Here is a 12900-nt window from a genome sequence, read left to right on the forward strand (position 1 = left end):
GGGAGTTTACTTTTTTTATGTCTACCCATAGTGGTGTATTACTTTATGTAACCAATATTTGATATGATCGAGTCTAATTGCCCATAGGAAGTCATGTAGATCCACTAATCCTGCCCCTCCCACCTTCCTGTCAGAGGTGAGGTTATTGTGGGAACATCTAGCCTTTTTGCCAACCCAGATGTACTTCCAACTTATTTTTGACAAGGTTTTGAGGTAATAATAGGAACTGGTAGGGTGCGAAAGATATATAAGATTTGTGGTAATATTTAACATTTTGAAGGCTGTTATTTTGCCTAACCAGGATACATCCCTTCTCGATATTTCTTTTAGTTGGGTTTCCAGTTTGGTAGTCAGCGGAATTATGTTAGTTTTAACTAATGCATGAATGGTATTGGTTAGTGTTATTCATTGTGAAGCAGAATTCACCAAGCGTTGGATTGTTCACCCACTAATAGGGAATGTGAGCTGGGTTTAGACCGTCGTGAGACAGGTTAGTTTTACCCTACTGATGAAGTGTTGTCACAATAGTAATCCCTTTCTTACTCCACGTATATGGTAATTGTTTTTGTAGGGTATTCCTCATGGGAGGCGTCACTCCTATACCTAAAATTAGAGATTTAGTGAAGTTAATTTTATAGTATGAGATATCGCCAAAGTCCGGATTTTGTGGGCCTGTTTTAGGGATGTGAGCGGGTTAGTCAGGAGTAGGATGACATCGTCCGCAAATTAATTGATAGTATGTGTGCTTGTACCTAATTGTGTCCTAATTGCTTCGGCTAGTGGTTCTATAATTAGATTAAAAATGGTCGGTGATAAGCTGAGTATACCTGTGCAGAGGGGCATGAGTATAGAGCCAAGATGGCTGTTAACATGGGTCCCTTGAAGCCAAACTTGGATAACACCATTTCCATGTTGGACCCTGTCGAATGCCTTCTCTGCATCTATAGACATTTTTTTCAGCATGATATATCACATTTATGATTCTTCTGGTTGGTTCTGAGGTTTGTCTCCCCTTCGTGAATCCCATCTGGCTGCTTTGAATAAGTGGGCGTATAATATCCGCTAATCTTTTAGCCAGTAGTTTTTTTATATACTTTTAACGGATATGGCTGTGTATATCGAATAGATAACAAAAGAAACAAAGAACATAACATTTTAACATGTGAAACATAAGAAATGGATCATGTAACGGATCCGCGTGCAGATGTAACTGTTATTAGTCCTTTAGGAGGGGAGAGGAGAAGGTGAACTGTCATCTCCTGTCCCCGGAGATATTTGTGAGTAATGTGTGTGGATCACATTTCAGAGTCTTAACAAATGTCAATACACAATTAAAAGTGCAAAATGGAGTTGGGTGAATTGCTCTTCAAAGTAAATTAATTGCTTTTCAGAGTCTTCTTCGTGTGACAGTGACCCACAAACACGACAATCCCTCCACCACATAGATTTAAGGCTTACCAGATAGTAAGCTGGATAGCACGTGCGGCTAGTAACCCAGCTTGGGCCTTTAATCACCGGTTGGATTCTGACAGCAACTCTCATCCAGAAGCCCCTACGATGGAGCCAGACAGATGCTGCTGGACTTGGAAGCAGATCCTAGGGCAATCAAACTCCCCACAGTGTAAAACCAGAGGATCAAATTATTTAATAAAAGTAATGCACTTACTCAAGGAGCTTTAAAAACAGCATATGGAATAAAGCTGGCCGGCTATAACAATTCGCTCATCCCTGCGGGTTCGCGGCAACATGGTGACGTCAGCACGTCCCTCCTCCCAACACATTTCGTCACAATATGACGTCGCCCTGGGCCTCCATCGTAGGTGTTTCTGTGTTACTGTCACACAGAGAAGACTCTGAAAAGCGATTAATTTACTTTGAAGAGCGATTCACCCAACTCCATTTTGCACTTTTAATTGTGTATTGACATTTGTTAAGACTCTGAAAAGTGATTCACACACTTTGAAGAGCGATTCACCCAATCACCATATTAATATTTAATACTATTTGTTGTGTCATTTCATTTGAGAGGACTCTGAAGGTTATTCACACATCTTTAAGAGTGGTTCATTTAATTATTCTTCCCACTTTTTTTGATTAAGTGTTATTTTTTTCACTCTTGGAATTTATTGGTATAGACATGTAGCGATACACCCGAAGGAGCTGCTTAAATTTGTTCAGTCCGTTCCTCTGCCTTTCAACCCCAGGAATGGCCTGACCCCTCTGGCACACCTGGCAATAGTGTAAGGGTAATGACCAATGAGAAACACACATGTTATGATAAAACACAGAAATTGTCTTTACTGCACTATTTCTGTGGAAAGATAACAGACAGTAATAATATATAATCAAGTAATCAACTAGAGTTCAGTAAGTGAGATTTAAGAGCAATATAGCTATCAGTCCTATATTCAAGCTGCTTTCAGAGGATTCCAAACCTAAGAATGTACCCAAGAGCAGAGGCACACTTTAATGGTAAATAAAGCACAATATGGCACTTCAAATTAGATTGGTTACATTGAATCAGATTGGCTCTATTAATCCAGGCAGGAGGGGAGTAGAGGAATGACTCCCTTTGTGTCAGGCTTCTCTCTACTGTCCCCTGACACCACAGGCCAACTTTACACAATGGTAATGGCTTAATCTTCTAGATAAACTGTCACACATACCCAATGCATATGCAGAGCCCTGGATATGTGCATGCGGATCCGTATGGCACTAGTAGCATCAGGCCTTTTGAAGCAAAGATAAGATTTGGTGTCTTCAGCTAGACACTTTCATTGGTGTATTTAAACTCCTGGATAGTAGGGCCAAACAACACAACTGGCCCAGATTGTCAAGTGAAACAAGCAGGATCTTTCTCAGCAAGGTGAGAGGACAATGATATCTGTATACAGTGTCCCAGAAGTGGATAGCCTTATCCTTTATCCCTGTGGTACTACAAGTATCAGCAATATGATTACCAGCAATGATGTCTGTATACAGCATTCAAATAACTCCTTTTGCAGTGCAGTGTCTCTGTTCCCTGCAGATTGGCAAAAATGCCCTCTCACCACATCCTGTGATCAAGGCCCAAACAAACGTCCTGGAGCAGGCAGGCTTTCATGGCGACCCGACCGGTCCCCTTACACTGGAATGGTTCGCCGTTGGTGGAGATGCGCCTCAATATTCACCTGGTATTCCCCTCTCTCAGGCTGGACGTCCCAACTGGGGGTGGAAGCCTGAATCACGCAGGGAGATCAGACCTGAGGGAGAGATGCTGTCTCTCAGATGGTCTCTCTTTACTCCCTCATGGCTGACTGACTTTTTCTCAGGACACAAAATTGAGTCTTTTACTTTCCTGTCGTCAGCAGAGCATCCTGGGTTTTTTTGTAATTCCTTCCTGAATACTAGGCTATAGAGCTGCTTTGTGAGGGAACTGCATGTCCCAGAATCCATTGCAGCTGCTTCCTGCAGCTCAGTACAGTCTCTCTGATTGGCTGCTGTAACTGTGCCTTTAATTGGCTTTCTTCTGCCTGCCAATAAGGGGCACAGGGAAGGGTTACAGAGTGAACAGTTCTGTGTGTGTAAGAGGAGAGTAAGGGGGGGGGTTTATCACCCGCGGGAGCTGGCAGGCAACTTCTCCCTGTGTGAAAAGCCTGTGTATATCACTCCGGCCAGCTTGGCAGGGGTCACGGGAGAAAGGAGACACCCACTACAGAGATTTTAGAGGACTTTGAAAAATGATTCACACATTTGGAAGAGCGATTCACAGAATGTTTAATTTGTATTTTGGCTGTTTATTTTTATTTGGAATCTTCTTCATGATTTTTAGCGCAGCTCCTTCAAGCCTCTAATATTTCTCTGTATGTATCTAAGAGTTGAGCCGCTGCTGTTTTTATATGTAGTGCAACTAGGTTCTTAGCACGGTTTGCTCTTTTTGTTTATTAATTTAGAAAATTACCTTCCATTGCTCTTGGCCTCCTCTAAATGCCTTTTTTTTAATACTGTGATCTGACTTCCTGTTAGAAGGTGGCTTTGCTCATTCTCCATGGCTCCACTGTATGTAGGAATATAAACACCCACTCTTTTCCTGAGATGGACTAGGAACTATGGACTATGGGAGGAGAAAATGAAGTTAGGGGGAAAATAAGAGGTTCAGAAGCTCATGGAGGACATTACAAGGAGGCAAGAAAACACAGTAGGACATAATTTAATGAAAAATAGATTATAGGGCCATAAGGTAGTGGATGTGTATGGATTATTATTGTTTAGTACCACTTTATGAGCCTATTTATCCCTTTGATGACCTCTTAACTGAGGTTGATGTTTTTCTGTATCTAATGAATAATTGCTTGGAGGGCAGGTCCTAGAGATAGTCCTTGGTAGCAGTATGTAACCTCACAAGGATCAAAACATCTTCCACACTCTTCAGTGTGTATTTCTAATGCACTACTGTATATTAACAATCTGACACCTCCCAATCTGAGCAGGCCTGAGCACCTCAAGTTGCAACCACTTGTTTGTAAGGAAGAATACATCATATATCTGGGACTCTGTGGACTTCTCAGGATTAAAATACCATGTGAATGTGTGCTCCAATCAGACCACTTTGGTAACCTCCAGACAGGATAGGATTTCTCCTTTAATTTAGGATACTCCTCAGCATTTTGGGGATGTTAAAAATCACATCCACCAACTGCTTCTCGAGTAGCATTTCACTTTCAGCAACTATCTCTGCTGAGGTAGGCTTCAACATCATCCTGCAAGGACAATCTTTGTAATGTGCTCTGCACCAGCTGTTGAGGTGTAGAAGTTGGCCCATCCACCATCATCTTCCTCTCTAACCAGGCATGTATCTGCTGCTGTAGAGAAAGGTTCAGTTGCTTCTGTCCCTCCATGTGGACTAGAGTCAGCTGTTGCATCTGCTTAGCAGTTAAGCAGTTTACCTCTTGCTAGTTAGCATTTGCCAATGTGATCTATTTTTCAAGTTGCTCTATTTTGTTTAACAAAAGTTACCTGTCTCTTTCAGGTGTTACCTGAATTTGAATGCCAAGTTGTAAGGGGGATAGGTTTAAAGCGTTTTGGCTGTGGTAAACCATGAACAAGACAGGGACACCCAGGAACTACCCAAGCAGGTTTCTCCTGCACTTTTATTCAGCAAACAAAATACATTTTTAGTGTAAGAGGGATTTATACAGCAAATGTTTAACATAAAACAAAGAAAACATCTTCTTGTCCAAGCTACTACCTAAACTCAGGTCAGTTTTTGACTAACAGGGTGACCCCTAATAGGTTCCCCATAACAAATAGTTATAATTTGTACATTTTTAGTGTTCTGTCAGCAATCAGACTTTTTACACAGCAACTAGCTGCCAGGAAGTGTCCTGAACATGTCAACTTGCATGTATAAAGGCATTTGCAAAGCTGAGACTAATCACAGGGTCTGGCTACCAGATAGCATGGACCTAGGAATAGAGGCTTAATCCTGCTCAAAGCGTTATAAAACCTCTGGGCTCAAGGACCCTCAACAGAACTTACTAATATTTTCCCCACATCAGTCACAATCCTACCACATAATGATTAACAATATATATATTAAATGGATATTAAATGTGCAGTTGTCACCAATACACACACACACACACACACACACACATATATATATGTATTGGTGATGACTGCACATTTAATTTCCTGTGCCAGCATCATTGGGACAGGAAGTGATGGAAAACTGGCAGGAATTTTCACTCTTCTCTATTTTTAACTCTACATCCACTCTACAGTTTCAGCTTGACTGTTACAATATAGCGATCATAGCTCTTCCTTTTTTTTACAGGAGATGATGGAGCTTTTGGTATAAACAGCATTACTGGAGCTGTTACCGTCATTAAAAATCCTGATGAACTAAAGAAAGAAGTCTATGAGTTGAAGATAAAGGTAGGCATGTGTTTTTCTTCCTTGCACACTGACCATGATTAACAAAAACATTTTGATGACATATAATTTAATAGACAGTCTAATACCTAAAACCCAAACTGTTATTTCTAACACACACAGTTAGATGGATACCTTAGTCCACAAGAAGTGATGTCTTTTATCAGAATGTAAATGTAGCGGTTACCCCCACAGGAAGCTGCTTGGTATGGTCTGTTGCGACTCTGGAAACTCTCTGACAATCTTGGTTGTAACTTAAATATTGGTATACCACATACTGTATTCCACACAAGCTACATGACAGGAGATAAAGTGAATATATTGTTGCAAGACAGGTAAATGCAAACTTAATAGAGAAGTAACGTGAATACTAAACTATAATATGGCAGTTTACCTAGTCCACAATAACACTAAATCAAGTTAATCTGGTATACACAGCATAAGCTGTAAAGGGTATACATGGCAATGAAAACGTCTCACAGTTATTCTCTGCAGTAAGTGTCCCTGAATGCTCTTTATGTACAGAGTACCCTTTAAAGTGGTTGTTTGATACCTGATGCCTAATAAACAATAAGCCAGTTAACATTGGGGCCCGATCTGTATAGTGGTGCACTTGTTGTCTCTTTAAAGCTGCATGCAGTGAATGACTGTTGGGTTGTAAAGCAATAATATTAAACTATAAAGATAATCACCTGCAGCGCTACACAATCAGAGTGCAACAATTACCACAAAATGCAACAGTTATTAGAATTATATTAGATATTTAACTAGCATTAAACTGCTAACCGTGATGGGATAAGCACAGTTAATTTAGTTCAATCCTGGCACACAGCAAATCATCATGTCCAGAATGCTTGCCAGTCTGCTGTCCCCAGGAATCCAGTCCTCTGTGGCTCAGTTCTCATGATCAAGTCTCTACAAGGCTCGGTTCACTCCTCTGCTCCTCCTTACTCTGTCCTCTCTGGTGTAGGCACACACAGCTCACAGGTCTGCACAGCTCTGGTCCCAGTACACAGAGACTATCAGTGGCTCAGTCTCTCAACTCTCTGGGTATGCAGAACAGAGCAACTGGTCTACTCTCTCCCTGGTCTCCGCACACAAGACTGTTTCCTCTCAGTGCCCCTAAGAATAACACTTACATTTTACACATCTCTGCTGCTACCGTGGAATTATCATATGAACTTGACAAAATTGTGGACATCTTCCATGGCTCTTACCACCCAACGGTTCCTTACTTATCGGTGGCTACAGATCGGATGCTATCATAGCTGAACCTACTTATTGTCCTTGGGATGCCTGCCATCTGGACGCCTTGATAAAACTATAGACAACACCAAATTCCTCATTGCCATAGCAGACATGGATTCTAACAAAGCTCTGGCACCTGTGACATTACATTTTTTGCCAAAATGTTTGAAAATCACCTTAAACCCCTGTTAACTGACCCCATTAATTTAGATCAAATAGGCTTTACACCCTTTACTGCCAGTGGAGAAGCCAGGGATGATACAACCAAAACCTTGGATTTTAACACTCATGCCAGATTTTCTCTCAATAGATGCAAAGAAAGCCTTTGGCTGCATAAACTGGGAACTTTTAAACTTAACCATGCAAAATATAGGCTTGCCCTTATACATGCTGCAGTCAATTTGAGATCTTTATACTGCGTCCACAGCAGCAATCAAAATCAACCCCTTCCACACAGTTCTGTATCACCAACAGCACTCTATCAAGGCTGCTTGCTTTTTCCCCTTATCTTTATTTTATGCACATTTTAGAAAGCTTTCACAACCAGGGCCAAAACTACGATCCTTGGGCTTGGTAGATGCAATGCTCTTAGGATGAATATGTTACTTAGACTCCTCTACCTCCTGCAAACTCTACCAATAGAAATTCTCCAAAGCCTCCTCAAACATTCAGATCGGGATTTAATAAATTCACCTGGGCAGGCTACTTCCCTCATATCTCTGTAAGCGTTCTACTTTTGCCTAAGCCCAAAGGCAGAATAGGCTTACCAGACCCTATTCTCCGCCATACTGCAACAGATAACCCAAGAGTGCATACAAAGATTGCCTAATACCCATACCATCAGAGCACAGGAGATTTCCTTGTTCAATATTTGCAAGGTGGAGACTGGGACTGGTTAAATATGGTAGATTGATTTAGTTGCAGCACAAGTATATGTGTTTGGCAGCATACAGGACATAAGGGTTATAAAACTTTCACAAAGATCATGGATGTCTACTAATTACAAGTAATGATTTAGCACAATGGTACACAAATGTATGTGTACAATAGAGCATGCTTTTATCATATGCTTGCTATCTTGATATCTTACAATAACATAATTGGCATGGAGTTAGCTTTTATCTAAACACAACACCTTGGCAATAATCTGCTAAGAAAAGTTTTTAACATAGTGGCTCCAGTCATTCTAAAAAAACAAAAAAAAACAAAAAAAAAAACAGATACCCCACATGTGCTGGAGCTGCCATAAAGAAAAGGCACACTTGCTATATCTTCTGGTCTTTCCTGGCCATTCTGGAAAGATATCCATAAAATACTGCCAAATAATGCGGGATTACTTTACATTTTTACTGGAGTTTTATCCCCTCTATGTTCACTTACAGCCTCACCCCTTTTCTCAAAAATCTCTTCAGACATCTGAGCTAGAGCTGTGATTTCCAGACATTGACACTCCAAACATCTTCCTTCCATACATGGGCGTAGCATAAGGGGTTGCAGGGGTCACAATCGCAACTCCGCCCCTAGCTCCAGGGGACCCCTGCAGCCTCCCTGTCATATTATCATATCCTCCACAAAGTCCAGCTCCAATTTGCCCTAGGGCCCCACAGCCACGCTCCAATACTGGGCTTCCACTTTGCCTTCCACAGTCCACACCCCTCTGTTCACATTGCCTGGGGAGAAGTTGTGAGCCTTTTCCTGAATGGAGATGAGCACGAGGTGAGAACAGCCCAAGATGGGGAAGTGTCTGTGCTGTGTGCTGGCAACATGGAATGGTAACTGAGCTCAGCAAGTTAAGAGGAGAAGAGTGCCATCCTGTGACCACGATGGGACGGATGTTACTGGTGAGGTAAGACACTGCTCAGTGTCTCCTAGTCACCAGCTGGGATGCTTTGTACCCCCCACCCAGAGATGTCTGCTTACCCCACTTCCCTGACAACTGGGGAAAAGACACGCACCTCCGAGAGGTGACCTTCCCCCAACACCTGCCAACACTGACAAAGAAACCTTCAGGAATTGCTAAAACAAATCCCTTAACACCTCCTAAGGGGGTCCTGAGGGGCTGCAGGCTCCAGATTTTGTGTCACATGGCTTTGCCCCCCCAGATCCCACAGCCCCCTGACCACCCCCTTCGCCCTGGATGCTATGCCTGGCTGCTGAGCTCCTTTCCCATTACGGCACTCTATAATGCTCCTCCTCTGCAGGGCTGAAATCACATTCCTTTACAACACAGCAAGTTAGCCACGATCTTCACAGGGTGTATCTGCCTACTGCAACTACACTGCCGTTCCGACCAGAGAATTTCACAGGTCAGAACAGTAACATAAAAGCCAGATACACCCTGTGAAGGCTGACAGACTGTGTGTAAAGGAATGTGATTCTAGCCCTGTGTAGTGTGGGGGGGGGGGGGCTGTATACAGTACTGGGATGGGAAAGGAGCTCTGCCAAGTGACCTGCTAGGGGTCCCTGTCCTCTGATTCTTCAGCGGTGATTCCTGTCCTCTGATGTAAGGTGGAACTCTGGGAACTCAAAACTCTTAAGCCACTTTCAGTATCTTGGCATGCGGTGGGTGTATCTGCAAGCACAGTGGAAGTGGTGGGTGGTAGTGGGGGGGGGCCATGTCAACTTTTGCATCGGGGCCCACAAGCTTCAAGCTATGCCTCTGCTTCCATATATCTTCCTTCCACAAAGGAACAGATAAATCAGGTCACTTACATATAGTTACATAGATGTTAAAGTTGAATAAAGACATCAGTCCATCCAGTTTAACCTGTGTGGATGTGTATTATGTCACTTCCATTTCCCATATCCCTGAATATTGTGTTCAATAAGATGTTCATCTAAGATTTTTTTTTTAAATTAGCAACATTACCCGCTGGAACCACTGATTGTGGAAGGGAGTTCCACAGCCTTACCTTGAACCTTGTCCAACTTCATTGAGTGGCCATGTGTCTTCATGAGTGACCTGAGACTGAATAGTTTCTTCCCAATGCTGGAATTACCATTAAGATATCTTAAGCATCTCTTCTCCAGGGAGAATAAGTTTAATGTTTGTAGTCATTCCTCATAATTGAGATTTTCCAACCCTCTTATTAGCTCTGTTTCCCTGGACTCTTTTCAGTTCTACATCCTTCCTGAGGCCTGTATACTCAACATGTGTCCGAACCAGAGTTTTGTAGAGTGGTAGAGTTATAGTTTTATCTCTTAAATAAATACCATTTTAAATGCAAGCTAACGTTCTGCTTGCTGCAGCTTGACATTGCATGTTATTACTGAGTCTATCATCAACCAGGACCCCCAGATCATTTTCCATTCTTAATTCACCCAGAGATTCTTCCCCTAGCGTGTAACTTGCATTTATATTTTTAGCCTTTAAATGCATTACTTTACATTTCCCTACATTGAACCTCATTTGCCATGTGTTTGCCCTCTCCTCCAATCTATTGAGTTCTTCCTATAGAGTTTCTATATCCTGTTGTGAAGTTATTGCCCTGCTTAACTTTGTATCACCAGCAAATACTGAGATTGAATTATTTTCTACCAACCTCTATATCATTTAGTTAAACAGAATTAATCCCAGGACAGAGCACTGGGGTAACCCACTTGTAACTACAAATCATTCAGAAACATTATTTACCACCACCCTTTGGGCATGACTCTGAAACCAGTTTTTTATACAGTACATATTCTATTGTTAATGCCAACAGACCTCAATTTGTGGATTAAGCATTTATAGGGGAATTGTGCCAAATGCTTTAATGAAATCTAGATACACTACATACATAGGCCTTCCCTTATTCATATTACTGCGCTCTTCCTCATAGAATGTTAACCACCTCAATACCAGACACTTTTACCTACTTCCTGCCCAGGCCAATTTTCAGCTTTCAGCGCTCTCACACTTTGAATGACAATTACTCAGTCATGTAACACTGTGCCCAAACAAAATTATTTATAATTTTTTTAGACAGATAGAGCTTTCTTTTTGTAGTATTTAATCACCACTGGGGTTTTTTATTTTTTGTGATATAAGCGTGAAAGCCCAAAAATTCTAAAAAAAACTTTTTTTTTTCTTTTTTAGTTTCTATTATAAAATTTAGCAAATAAGTAGTTTTTCTTCATAAATGTAGGCCATAATTTATACTGCTACATATCTTTGCTACATATCTTTGGTAAAGGTATCCCGAATCCTTGTATATTATTTAGTCTGTGTGAAAGTTATCTACAAGCTATGGTACATATCATTGAAAATTGATCAATCCTGATGTACTGACTGCCTACCGTATCTCATTTCATGTGGCCCTAACATGCCAGAAAAGTACAAAATAATTGTGCAAACAATGTTCCACCAGCTGCAGTGCTAACCTAAGCTCATTAGCAATACTACAAAACATATATAAAATTACACAGTAATATCTCAAATAATATTAACATAGCAACATCAATCTTTATGATAGCTTATAATGAATAAACCAAAAGAAAAGTCCCATAGTGATGTGGTTCATAAAGTGCTCATGCTCCTATAGCTTAAAACTTGACTAGTGCTCAGAGCAAGTGCCCCACATAGATGTTCACTCACACTGGACATTGACCACCTATCTCTAGTGTGGTCCTTGTGCTTGTTGAGGAATTGTCCCCTAGGTGGTGTCTCTGCTAACTGGCCCCATGATAGGTTAATCCTCAGATGTAAATCAGGGAAGATAAATGACAGAGTGAAACCCCATAGCATAAAACTATATAATTTATTAAACATTTAAAACAATAGACGTTGGTACACTCACATGATATGGTGCCTATATCCTGGCACCCGGTGTATACAGCATGTGTAGATCAGGGTAGCCTGGCCGGTATGTGGTAGATGTTGTCGCAATGACGCAATGTACTGTAATTTTCACAATGTACTATAATGGTCACCTCTGTAAGAGCGGTCAGTGAATATAGCATAGTGTAGCTTCACCTACAGTAGTTCCTATTCCTAAAAGCCAAGTAAGCCTAACCTACTGGCACGTGGCTGCCCTCATAGCACCATGCTATGTTCACTGCCAGGAAGTGTAGGAGGCTGAACAAAGGACAAACAAAAGATCAAACCTTCCCCGTAGACACACTCCTAAACCTTGTGGACAGCCTTCCCAGAAGACTTGAAGCTGGTATAGATGAAAAGGGTGGGCTGACTCAATATTGAACCCTACGGACTAATGCTGCGTACACACGACTGGACTTTACGGCATACTTTGCTCGGCAGACTTTTCGACGGACTTTACAGCAGACTTTTCAAATGAACGGACTTGCCTACACACGATCAACCAAAGTCCGACGGATTCGTACATGATGACGTACGACCGGACTAAAACAAGGAAGTTCATAGCCAGTAGCCAATAGCTGCCCTAGCGTCGTTTTTTGTCCGTCAGACTAGCATACAGACGAGCAGACTTTTCGACCGGACTCGAGTCCATCGGATAGATTTGAAACATGTTTCAAATCTAAGTCTGTCAAACTTTTGAGAAAACAAAGTCCGCTGGAGCCCACACACGATCGAATTGTCTGACGAAATCCGGTACGCCGGACCAAGTATGCCGTAAAGTCCGATCGTGTGTACGTGGCATAAGACTTGGATGCCATTAAAGTGATGTGTGTATAAGGCAGGTGTCCCAATACTTTTGAGAATATAGTGTATGTTTTGGTCAGGGACATACAATTCAGCAAATCTCTGGGGAAAAAATAATAAATGGGCATATTTTGTAT

At 41.6% G+C, this 12900-nt stretch overlaps 1 protein-coding gene across 3 annotated transcripts in view; it reads left to right on the forward strand.

Moving 5' to 3' along the window:
- CDHR1 (cadherin related family member 1) overlaps nucleotides 1-12900 on the forward strand; it is a 326479-nt gene that overhangs the window by 210685 nt on the left and 102894 nt on the right. For all 3 annotated transcript variants that reach the window (XM_073596895.1, XM_073596894.1, XM_073596893.1), the window contains one exon: nucleotides 5816-5916. In XM_073596895.1, the coding sequence (XP_073452996.1) occupies nucleotides 5816-5916 (101 nt within the window). The remainder of the gene's footprint in view (nucleotides 1-5815; nucleotides 5917-12900) is intronic.

Source organism: Aquarana catesbeiana, linkage group LG08, assembly GCF_042186555.1.
Source record: "Aquarana catesbeiana isolate 2022-GZ linkage group LG08, ASM4218655v1, whole genome shotgun sequence".
In the NCBI taxonomy this organism is placed as follows: domain Eukaryota; kingdom Metazoa; phylum Chordata; class Amphibia; order Anura; family Ranidae; genus Aquarana; species Aquarana catesbeiana.